Raw genomic sequence first — 12,930 nt, forward strand, 5'->3', positions numbered from 1 at the left:
AGTACGACTACATCAACCGCGTTGATATAACGCTTCCGCTTTCGGTCTACGAGGGTACGTAGATAACACTCTCCCCTCTCGTTGCTATGCATCACCTAGATGGATCTTGCGTGTGCGTAGGTATTTTTTGAAATTACTGCGTTCCCCAACAGTTCCCCATCAAGACGGAACAATCTCGTGTGACCTGGTAAGAAGAAAACAAAGACACATCAGCACACACATGAATATTGGCCCCAGTGTCAACCCACCAATCGATGGACTGACAAACTGAAAGTGTGGTAAACAGACTACCATACCCAGATGCCCCATCATTGTTGCTTAGAGTGACATTCACAGACTTGGAGTCCTGTCCTGGCTTCTTGTACTTGTTTGGGCACTTGTTTGCCCAGTGTTCCTCTGAACCACAAGTAAAGCAACCATCTCTCTTTTTGTCTTTCTTCTTACCCTTCTTCTTAAAGGTAGTATTCTGCTGGACAGAGTTCTTTCCCTTGAACTTGTGGAAGTTCTTCCGCACCACATTGACGCTAGAAGAACCCTCTACCCCTTTCACGTGTGAGTCCTTTGCTCTTGAGTTCTGCTCAACACTGAGATGAGCGATGATATCCTCAACAGAGAATTCACGTCTCAAGTGCTTGAGAGAAGTAGCAAAGTTCCTCCAACTAGGAGGGAGTTTTGCAAAAATGCAACCCGCGACAAACTTGTCCGGTAACTAACACTTTAGGAGCTCCAGCTCCTTAGTAATGCAATATATCTCATGAGCTTGGTCCAATACAGGACGGTTATCAACCATCCTGTAATCATGGAACTGCTCCATGGCATACAGCTCACTGCCAGCATCGGTTGCACCGAATTTGACTTCGAGCGCATCCCACAAGTTTTTGGCAACCCACATATGAATATATGCGTCAACCAACTTGTCTCCAATCACACTTAGAACTGCTCCCACAAAGATTGTGGTTGCCTCCCTAAACGCCTTCTCCTGTTCAAGAGCAATCATTTCTGTGGGAGACACACCACCAACCCAGAACACGTTCATTGCTGTGAGCCATAAGGTGGTCCTCGTCTGCCAACGCTTAAAATGCGTTCCAGTAAACTTTTCCGGTTTCAGAGTAGCAGCAAAGCCTTGAATCAAAAAGTGTCTATAATAAGGTTTTTGGATTGTTGGAAATATTAGCACTTTTTTGACTAATATAACCCACGAGTAAACAGTAAGCATGGCAACTACGGTATGCATCTCATACCGATACCTAAGCATGTGAGCATGTACAATACATAGAACCGAAACATCTATGAACAACATATATACGGCTAGCACATGTACGAGTAAACGAGGGATGAACAGATCATACCCTTCGGTTGGCCAGGCCAACGCGGCGGCGGCAGCAGCAGCCTCGGCGTCGTCCGTGGCCTTCTTCTTGGCGGCGTCGGCGTCAGCCATGGAGTCGATGCAGGGGAAGTAGTGGAAGCAGAGGCGGACAGAGCTGGGGACGGATCAGGAGCAGTCGCGTCAAGACGCTCCAAAAAAAAAGTTTCGGCTCGGCTCATTCCCGCAACCCGCGGCGCGCACGCGCGCACATCTTGACGATGCGGGCGGCGGCGGAGGAGGAGCGCGCGTGTACAGCTCCTAATCCCAGACTCCGAATAGCAAGTGGTGGAGCAGCCCTTATAAAGAAGTCTTACTCTTCTTACTGTAGCAGTATGGTACTAAACTTTCCACACTTCCCACCACTTGCCGTATACATGCATGGACCTTAGAGATTAACCAGGGATTATTGTCTTATGGGCCTAAGCCCATCCATAATCCATCAAGTACTCCCAACAACAACTTTCAGCACCCGAGCACTATTCCGGCCCTCGGTATAAACTTGGATGGAGATGGCCTAAACGTCTAAGTTGTCCGTTTTGATGGGTTGGAGATTTTTCGTGTTAATCATTTTTTCATTCTATTTTTCTTTTGCGGGATTCACTTTTTCATTCAAGGCCATCCTATTTATGTTTTTTTGCAAGCCAAAATCTGGTGTCAACAATTGTCACACAACAATGTACCACATGCAGCGTGTTGATGATGGCACTGTGATGCCAGGGGCTACATGTCCTTTTTTTTATCTTTTGGTCTCCCTCCTTCCCGTGGTAGTCTCGCCAGAGAGGCGCAGTGATTACTCGCTGGCGTGCCGCTCCGGCACCCGATCAAAGGGAGGAGGCCGTGCGCTGGGGTATGTGGAACGCCAAAAGCTCACTCACTTACTATACCCCGTGCGGTGCATGATGATTCCCATGAGCCGGATCGCTGGCGTCGGGCGGGCGGTGGGACGACCGTCCCCCACACACGACTTATCGCCCGGCATTTTCTCAGTCGGCCCTGCTGTTTTGCAAGCCCGTAATTATTGCCGTCATGTGGCATTGACATGATCCAGGAGCGGTACTGTACTTGGCCTTGGCCAGCGGCCAGTGGCGCCATCCTGGTCTGCACGCCGCTGCCCCGTCAGACCGGTGCAGGGAGGTGTGCTCTCGATATGCATACAGCTCCTGCAGCTCAAATCTCTCAGCGGATTAAATTGGGCGCAGAAAGAGCAGTGCAAATTGCCGCTGCATGCACCAGATAGCGCCTTTTATCGTCCCTGGGGGTCCCGGGTCACGTGGAAGCGTCGCGACGGCCGCTGGCTGCATATGCTGCCCGGATTTGGAATCTCGTATTTGTTGCCTGCCCCAAGCGGCTAAGTGGAGAAGTAAACGGTAAGACAGCACCCGGTTTCCTCTTGGTTAACGGACAGCACGAAGACAGTGCAACAGAATCGATCAGGCCGTATTCATATACGCATGGGAATGGGACGGATGCTGCCCGGATTCTCCATGTGCGTTGAAAGATCCTCTTCGACATGTCCTACTGTAAACGTCCTCAGCGGAGGCGCTTTGTTGCCCAGGCTCCGTACGTTTTGTTGTTTTGCTGATTGTATATTGTGAGCACAGTGAACCATCACTGCGTGAATCTCTACTACTAGATCCTACCACAACCTAGTGATATTCCTCTTTACGACTTGTCAGTCTTTTTTTTTTAAATGGAGGCAAAAAATTGCCTTACATGTTAATTAAAAGAGGAAGAAGAGTTGGTTACAAGCCTCAAGATATAAAATGATTCCCTCACAAAGCAAAGGATACAAAATGATTACTCTCCCCCTATGATGGCACCCATTTTTTTGACACCCGCAATCACCCAAAGACGAGCTTCGACTAGTCGGTCATTGTTCTCTCATGAGCTGAAGATCTTATTAGAACTGAAAACTATCTTGAAGTTTGATTGGATGGTTCTGAAAGTTTATATTGAAATAGTTATTGCTCAGTTATAAAAAATAGCAAAAATAGTAAGCGTATGACAATCCTACATGCTACTCCCTACGATTCTAAATAGTTTGCGTATAACTTTTTGTGGGGTTTTCCTATTTATTTTGCGCATGAGCCGAAACAAGCGCTACTTTCCTCCCCTCCACCCCCCCCCTCTCGTTTCCTAGCAATTACTACTACTCTGCATTGAAAGACAGCTCGAGTGAGCCGAACGAAGGAGCGGCAGGAGCGAGCCAATCCTTGCATGCGCATTAATCACGCCTGCTCTCCCGTATCCCATGGAGATAACACCAGCTTAAGGGCAGAATAGTCCAAAACGTCTGATCCAAAGAGCTCCTTGGTATTTGGGCTGAGAGTTATACGCAAAGAAAGAGGAACGGAGGGAGTACATTGTTAAGAAACAACCACTTCAATGCATTGTCTTTTAAGTCATATTGCATTAATTGACTCAAGGACAATGCTTTCATCTTAACATTGTGGTAGTTGTGAGCAGAAGAAAAAAATGGGATGGCAGTCATACCTGATCAGATAATTAATTTTGCTGGTTAGGGAAATGAGCTAAGAGTTGTATATTCAGGCCCTTCCCAGTGCTCCATCATGGACAGGTGCTAAGCATGCCACATAAGCGAAAAGATGACATGGCACAACAATTAAGGAGGAGAGAGAGCACTTTGGTGACCCCAGGAAGAACCAGTGCCAAGTGCGTGAACCTACGCAAACCACTTAAATGAAACAACTTGACCAATGCATGAAAGACTTTAGGTGCTAACTCATTAAATAAAGTGAGCTTAGCAACAACATGTTAAGCACCTATGCATTGGGGAGTTAAGTTGCTAAGCTATTTAATGCTCTTAGCACCTCATCTAAGCACCTTTGCATTGGAAGAGGCCTCACTATGAGCAAGTACAATAGTGGGCTTATAGCCCGCCTACATGGCATTTTTGCCTATGTGGAGGAGAGAGACATTGAAAAATGGTGGGAGTGGGCTCTTATGCAAGAGCCTGGCTATATGCGTGCTCCTAGGAAAAAGTAATAAACACAATGAAAGAGAAAGAGAGAAGGTGAGAGGACGGGGTGTCGACCCGTTGGCTGGGCAGCTGAGGTTGCTGCCAGCCCACCCGAGTTCGAGTCCCGACTCGGACGCGTGGTGCTCGCGGAGTTTCTCCTATAAAAAAGCCAATGAGGGTTAGTCCTGGGGTTGGTCTCATTTTTTATAGTCAACCTTATTGTATGAGCGACTACACATAATGGCTTTAGATGACATGTCAGCTACATATAGCCAGCAGCTGGCTATACTATTAACCATGCTCTAAAATACAAATCATCTCTCTCTCTCCTTTAATTATTGTGCCACCTTAACACTTTTGTCGATTAAGTGGTGTTAAGGCTAGTCATAGTGGGGAGTAACTTAGGCTAGTAACATGCATAAGTTACTAGTCTATGTTACTACCTCTATAGTGGGTAGTGTCATAGGTGTGGTAACATAGAGACTTTCATTTATTGCTTTGTAGACTCATTTTTCATTGAAAAGTGCTTGTGTGATAACATGTTATGCTAGGCTAGTCGTAGTGGGGAGTATCATGCATATGATACTAGTGTATGATACCACATCCGTAGTGTATAGTATCATATGTTGGTATCATAGAGGAGTTCATTTATTGCCATGCATGACACATAATAGCACATCATTTAATATGATAAGGTATCATGATATGATACTCAACCCTTTCTTTCTTCATTTAATTCTATGCCACCTCGTCAAAACTGCCTAGTTAGCATGCATGATACTACTTATAATATTCCATTACGGGTAGCCTTACTCTATTTGTCTCTCTCCTTTTAATTTACTTGCCGCATCACTTTTTTTGCTTATGGGGCATGCATATTACTAATTATGTTACTTCCACTATGACTTGTCTAAGAATCAAGCACTCGGAGTGCTGCCACATCAGTTTTTTAGTCTACATGCCACTTAATTAATGAGGAGAAGGAAGATAGAGCCATCGGTTATCTTAAAACATGGCTAATAATATAGCTAGCATTTAGCTATAAATGGTTGTCATGTAGTCGAGAGTCATCATTATCAATCACTTAAATAATAGGGTTGGCTAATTTTTTTTAATGAAGAGTATGCCCCCCAATCTCTGCATCATTGTGATGGGACACATCCATTTTTTCAACGTATCCAGTATATGTATAAACATGAAAAAAAACAAGGAAAAAAGGCAAAAAAGACCACTTAGTCATCATTTTTCACTTCAACGTTTCTATTTCCTTTACATTTACTCTGCTACCTTGGATCAAGTGTAATCTCTGCATGCAACCTTATGCATAGTTCTCATATTATTAGTCATATCTTAGCACAAGTGACACTTTTCTCCACACGGAGAAGAGAGAAGAGAAAGAGAGGTGTGTGATCTCGTGCAAGAGTCCGCTTCTACACGTACCCCTAAGAAAATATAATTTTTTGGCGAAAGAGCAAGAGAGAAGATGGGAAAATGACTCATCTAATAGCAAACCTCATTATATGAGTCCCAATGAGTAATGTCTGTAGATGACATAGCAACATGACATATCCATCAGATGGAGCTACTATTAGGGTGTGTCCCCAATGTTCAAAAAACATGGGACTTGAGCCAAATAATAGCCTTAAGACCAACCCTCAAGTATTGTCAAAAGGGGACTTAGCAACAAAATCTTAAGACCGTGTCATAGTGCTAAGACCAAGTCATAAGAAAATAAAATAAAAAGGAGGATGACCCCTGGGCGATGCATGCAGCCATTTTATTAATTATTAACAAAAACCTTACAAAGTAATACATCCGGTAGTCTAAAGCCACCATCTTGGCAACATCTATCACTACTCCTATCCACTTGATGAAGAGGTGCCGCCGATTGTGAAAGCTGAATACCAAGCAGAACTCACACCAAAGCCTAACATCTAAAGCCGGAGGCCCCAACCAAGCCGCGTTGCTCGGGCACACACCGGTCCGGCACACTCTCAGAGGCCGCCACCGCCGTGTTCCACCGATCCATCTCTAGAGCTGGCACTGACGCATCGACCTAGCCAGGCCTTCCGTCGATGCCACCATGACGCCAGACAATGCCACCATCCTGCACGTATCCATCCACGTGTGCCCATCACCGAAACTCCGCAGTGCCATGCCACGGAGATCCGCTATCGGCCTTGTGGTAGATGTAACACCGCTCCTCCTCTTGTCCCCTCCAGCCAGCACTTGCTCCAATACAATGCCCCAGGAGGAAGAACAACATCAAAGGCATCGTCATCGTCCGATCCGGTAGGCCCAGATTTGGGGTTTCCCCCGGAACATCCCGATCGAGTTGACGTGACCTGCAACGATGATGCCTCGAGAAGGAAACGACGACAGAGCACCACCATCGTCCGCCAAGACCGCAGTCAGGCGTGATTTTCACCGGAATCCGCGTTGTCCCAATCTCGCGGCTGACTGGAATCGCACAGAGCCTCGCCATGAAGACGTATACGAGTAACATAGCTAGTTACTACTAGTATGAGTAACATCACACATATCAAGGCAAGATGAGTCTATAGGCTAATAAATAAAGTTTTGCGTTTCACCACACATATGTTACTCCTCACTATAGAAGTAGTAACATAGAGTAGTAACATGGTCATGTTACTACTCTATTTTACTACCCGCTGTGGCCAGTCTTACACGCTCAATCGACTAATTAACTTCGGTCACATGTTTATAAACGATCTGCAGCTTTCAATACCTTGAAACTAGCACATACGAATTACAACTATGCGAGAAGTATCACGAGTACACATTCATGCCGGGTAGTTTCGTAATTTTCCCGGAAGTCCCTAGAACTATAGAACGTACAAATCGTGCACTGTATGCCTTGTCTTTTTCTCTTTACGGTACCATGCATCCGAGCTTTTTACCTTCCTTCCTTTCGAGACCCCTTCATTTCCCTTCCTTCATCTTTTTATCGTTCACTTTTATCTACAAATGAAGACGCACATGGACAATATTATATATACCAGCCTGCCTTCTGTTCGGAGTGATCACATGTATAGCTAGCTAGGTCACTCTGAAGGGAAAGAGAAAATGGCTGGAGTGGGAAGAAATAGGCTGCTGTTGATCTGCTATCTCCTCCTCCTTGCTATGCTTATCACTGGTGCGTTCTACGTACTCTTAGCATGCATGCACACGTTCTACTGCTGCCTGCCTTCTCTTGTTAATTAACTCATTCAAAGGCTCGTAGTAGCTCACTGATTTGTATCTTGTTCTTCTACCATGTACTCTACATGGACGGAAGGTGGTGGTGGTGTTCTAGCTGCTCGTCCGTTCTCGCCTTGGACTCTCGAGACAGAACATGAGGTAATGCATATGCATGGCCGGTGTACTTCGTGCATGCATGCCCACGTACACTCTCTGATTAAGTGATTATGTATTATCAGATCCAATGATGCCTAGCTCCATGCAAATCACACCCAGTACCACAGTATGCAAGCAAGTCAGCTGTTAGATCCATTTGTACATATAGGATAGGAAATAGGAGTACATGTTTATCTTCCTCTCATCCCATCTCCGTGAGTATGTATAGTAGTACGACGAAATTAAGGATGCTCTGGGAAAGTTCAGACCAGCTATTAATTGATTTTCGACGCCATTCTTGTATGAACATATATATGATGCAGGGCTTAGCGAGACCAGAAGGAGGACCACCTGCCGTGGGGAGCTGGCCAACGGCGGTGATGGACCGGCGCCAGAGGAGGCGGCGGCTGGTGGGGTCGAGGGCTCCGACGTGCACCTACAACGAGTGCCGGGGTTGCCGGCACAGGTGCAGCGCTCGTGGAGTCCCCGTCGACGCCACTGATCCGATAAACAGCGCCTACCACTACAGATGTTTCTGCCATATCTAGGTGACGCTTCGGCTGTTGTGTTGTTTGCTTGTTTTGACGACGAAAATGGAGTGTTTATGTGCTAGATTCGCATGGATATATGGTTGTCTACTTGTCTTTGTCGAATAAATGGGGCAGAAGACCAGTTGCTAGTGTTAATTGACCGAGATGAACTAGTAAGGCCATCTCTAGCTTATCGATCTGTGATGTCGCAGGTCTAAGTATTGATTCTGATCCCTTATTCTGTATAACGTTGCATGAAGAGTGGATTTATTTGTGTACCTTAATTGCAGCTATGTGTCTCTTACATTTTATATATTTTTTGTTTCAAACCGTTTTCAAATAAAATTAATTCAACAATATACTTTTTGTATCACATAAATTATATTTTCTTAGTTTTACGATGGTCAAAGTAGGACCCAAAATACGAAGGGCCCAATAACGAAGAGAGTACCTATTTACTATCTCCGTTTGGGTTTATTAGTCTCATTGTATTTTGGAGCAAATTTTGACTACATATTTGACTACAAAAAAGTTAATGCATGTCAAAAAAATTATATTATTGGATTTGTATTTAAATGTAGATTTCGATGATATTAATTTTGCTATGTATAATTTATATTCTACATGATCAAAATATAACCTAAAATACAAGGAGATGAGTAAACCAGGATGAGATTCCTCTAGGCTGTTGCTTTGACCAACGTACGTGTTGTCTATAGTCAAGCTTTATCCACTAACTGTCTAGTAATAAGCAGATTAATCATGTTACGTAGTACCCCTCCGTAAAAAGATATAAGAGCGTTTAGATTACTATTTTAGTGATCTAAACACTCTTATATTTCTTTACAGAAGAAGTATCAAATTTGGTAGGTTATATATTAACATGATTGAATTTTGACTTCTGGAAAATTGTGGATTGCCACCGGATGTCTCTCTTAGACTACACCACGACAGTCATCCGACCAGCGGCCTAGCTCCCTTTCTCCTCCATCACCGTCGGCAAGAGTTGCATGACAGTGGGCGCCGGCGGACATCTCGGTATAGATAGGATCAGGAGAGGCTTGGAGGAGCTTAGAAGGGGGAGCTAGAGCATCTTCAATGTTGATCCTGAACAGACATATTATTTGTCTGTGGACACGAATACGGGAGCCGGTCATCCACCCTAACATTCGCTTATATTTTATTAAGTCCACATCACTCAAAATAATAGCAAATCAAATCTTCAATGAGTTAAAATATTCAAATGCGACACTATTTCAAATGTAAATATTACAATCCAACTAAGTTTGAAATAACGCGACATTATTTCAAATACAAATCAATCTCCGGCCTCTGACCCCGAAAACGACGACCCTTCACCAGCAAGTCTCACGATCGAATGTTGTAGATTTGTTCGCTTGTTGTTACACACATTGTGTTCCTTTGAAGTATTACAATTAGGTACCGTACAAGCGTTTACAATTCAGCGTACTTGGTCTAGTCAATTGAAAACATGGTTCTATGTAGATCTAGGTTAGGAAGAACGTCATTTTGCATTTGTACTCTCTATTCATGGACCGACCATGAAGACATTATCACATACTTGACAAAAAAAATTGCTTGTGTGATATTGTAGTTCATCTAGTGATTACGTCACTAGTGCAGGCGAGTCCTATACAAACAGTTTTTTACCCCTTCTTCGTGACAGAGTTTTAAACTGTCGTCTTGCCTTTGTGCGTGATAGGGGGTTTCATCCCACATGACCCATAAACCGTAAGTGATAGCTCTTCCGGTCACACACGTGGGGCAAAAAGAGCTCGTGTGCGATCGGACGAGCCATCACAAACAATTATATGGGCCCAATCGTGTGAGATATACTTAGCATCCCACATAATAAATATCGGATAAACGTTTCCGTTCGTATGTACACACTAGTAGAAAAAATGGCCTTTTGTCCCGGTTCTAGAGGGCCTTTACTAAAGGCCCCCCTTTAGTCCCGGTTCTTATATGAACCGAGACTAAAGGCCCTCCACGTGGCTGCTGCCTGGAGGTCCACCTTTAGTCTCGGTTGGTAACACCAACCGGTACTAAAGGATTTTTTTTAATTTAATTTTTTTTTTGAATTTTTTTCCCGATTTTCAAATTTCTGAATTATTTTAACCTCTAATATCTAATCACCCCTCATCACTGCTCAATTTAATCTCTAATCACCCCTCATTATTCCAAATCATTTAACTTCCCGAATGGTCACCCATCCTCCCACTCCCCCAGCCTGAGCACGCTTAACTTCCGGGTTCTATTCTCCCTCGTTTTCAAGTCTGCACTTGTTGTTTTCCTGACAATAGTAAGATGTCAATCCTATTAACCCTCAGGACTTTAGCTTGAGCATGAAGTCACACATTTCACTGTTTGAGTTTTAAACTATTGTTCTAAAAAACAATAATTATTTAGTAACACTAATATTTCTTGAATAAGTAGTTTGACCACAGTTTGACTAGATTTGACCAAAATTCAAAAAAACTGAAATAATTATTTAGTAACACTAATATTCTTTGCACCATTAGTACCATTAGTACCGGTTCGTGCCACGAACCGGTACTAAAGGTCTCAACCCCATTAGTGGCACGAACCGGTACTAAAGGTTAGACCTTTAGTACCGGATCGTGCCACGAACCGGTACTAATGGGCATCGCACCCTTTAGTACGGGTTCGTGGCACCAACCGGGACTAAAGGTCCCATTTGAACCGGGAGTAATGCCTGTACGGTGCCCTCGCCGCTCGAACCGGGACTAATGCTCACATTAGTCCCGGTTCGTAATGCAACCGGTATTAATGCTCTTTTCTGGCTGAACCAAAGTCCCTTTTTCTATTAGTGACATCACACACAATTTTCCGCATCACAATGTTTGTGATAGCGTTGCCATCGGAGATGATATTTGTAATTTTAACGTTCGCGTTATTGAGTGCATCATGCACGGTGCCTAGAAGAAACTGTATGGCATATGTTGTCCATCACACATTTTTTATGTGGAAACGTTTGTGCAAGATGGCCTAACGTAAACAGTTGTCTAGAGGAAGTCGTGTGTGATTTTTCATTGATCTAATGCATTTACTTTCTACAAACTGTGTGGGTTGTCTAAGGTCATCGTCCACGGTGTTGTCTCAATAACCGTATGCAATAGAAAAACCCACGAAGCAGGTTAATTGGCCTATTATTTTTAATCCATTTAGTAATCCAATTGACTTTTTATAATTAAAATACATCAGAGTACAACATCATATAACTTCAGCACTCAGTTGCACTATATAGGCATATAACTAGCTACCTCATTACAGAACAACATCAAGTTTCACAAGCGACATCTAAAACCTTTAAAAATTAGCATCATAGACAGTACATAGACAGACGAATCTCATCTGGAAAACAGCTGAAGCGAAAGGCGAATATTTCGCCTTCAATGATGTTGAAGGTCCTTGCAACTTTAGGCCAGTGCATGCGGATGATTAACCGTCCATCCTGTTGGGGAACGTAGCATGCAATTTCAAAAATATTCCTACGCTCACGCAAGATCTATTTAGGAGATGCATAGCAACGAGAGGGGAGAGTGTGTCCACGTACCCTCGTACACCGAAAGCGGAAGCGTTTGACAACGCGGTTGATGTAGTCGAACTTCTTCTCGTTTCGACCGATCAAGCACCGAATGTACCGCACCTCCGAGTTCTGCACACGTTCAGCTCGATGACGTCCCTCGAACTCTTGATCCATCAAAGTGTCGAGGGAGGGTTCCGTCAGCATGATGGCGTGGTGACGGTGATGGTGAAGTGATCGGGGCTTCGCCTAAGCACTACATGCATATGACCGGAGGCATAAACTGTGGAGGGGGGCGCTGCACACGGCTAACAATGTTTGTTGTGTGTTCTAGCGGTGCCCCCCCCCTCATATATATAGGTTGGAGGAGAGGAGAGGCAGCCAAGGGGGCGCCCCAAGTAGGAGGAATCCTACTTGGGCGCCTCCCAATTCGGCCTCCCCTCTTTCCTATTCCTATTCGGAGTAGGAAGGGAAGAGGGGGAAGGGGGAATCCTATTCCCTTTTTCCTTTCCTCCTTCCCCTTTCCTTCTCCAATTTGGCCAGCCCATATGGGGGGCGCACCAGCCCCTTTGTGGCTGGTGTGTTTCCCCTCTTGGCCCATAAGGCCCATATAGTTTGACGGGGGTCGCCCGGAACCCCTTTCGGTGACCCCATACGTACCCGGTAACCCCAGAACACTTATGGTGTCCGAATACTATCGTCCTATATATGAATATTTACCTCTCGACCATTTCGATACTCCTCATCATGTCCATGATCTCATCCAGGACTCCGAACAACATTCGGTCACCAAATCACTCGTATAATACAAATCGTCATCGAACGTTAAGCGTGCGGACCCTACGGGTTCGAGAACTATGTAGACATGACCGAGACACCTCTCTGGTCAATAACCAATAGCGGAACCTAGATGCTCATATTGGCTCCCACATATTCTACGAAGATCTTTATCGGTCGAACCGTTATGACAACATATGTTATTCCCTTTGCCATCGGTATGTTACTTGCCCGAGATTCGATCGTCGGTATCTTCATACCTAGTTCGATCTCGTTACCGGAAAGTCTCTTTACTCGTTCCGTAATGCATCATCCCATAACTAACTCATTAGTTACATTGCTTGCAAGGCTT

General features: G+C 44.5%; 1 protein-coding gene across 1 annotated transcript; it reads left to right on the forward strand.

Annotated features, from left to right (window-relative positions):
• Positions 1-7,399: 7,399 nt before the first annotated feature.
• Positions 7,400-8,517, forward strand: LOC123163639 (uncharacterized). Its single transcript, XM_044580999.1, has 3 exons — positions 7,400-7,503; positions 7,645-7,706; positions 8,027-8,517. Exons 1-3 carry the CDS (start codon positions 7,434-7,436, stop codon positions 8,249-8,251), a joined length of 357 nt encoding a protein of 118 aa, XP_044436934.1. The 5' UTR covers positions 7,400-7,433; the 3' UTR covers positions 8,252-8,517.
• Positions 8,518-12,930: the final 4,413 nt, after the last annotated feature.

The sequence above is a fragment of the Triticum aestivum genome, chromosome 7D (genome assembly GCF_018294505.1).
Source record: "Triticum aestivum cultivar Chinese Spring chromosome 7D, IWGSC CS RefSeq v2.1, whole genome shotgun sequence".
Taxonomy (NCBI): domain Eukaryota; kingdom Viridiplantae; phylum Streptophyta; class Magnoliopsida; order Poales; family Poaceae; genus Triticum; species Triticum aestivum.

Bases quoted from the DNA above. Each gene is read 5' to 3' on its own strand.
- LOC123163639 (XM_044580999.1), top strand. From the start codon at position 7,434: ATGGCTGGAGTGGGAAGAAATAGGCTGCTGTTGATCTGCTATCTCCTC. The intron at 7,504-7,644 runs GTGCGTTCTACG...CATGGACGGAAG, and splicing joins CCTTGCTATGCTTATCACTG to GTGGTGGTGGTGTTCTAGCT. The intron at 7,707-8,026 runs GTAATGCATATG...TATATGATGCAG, and splicing joins CTCTCGAGACAGAACATGAG to GGCTTAGCGAGACCAGAAGG.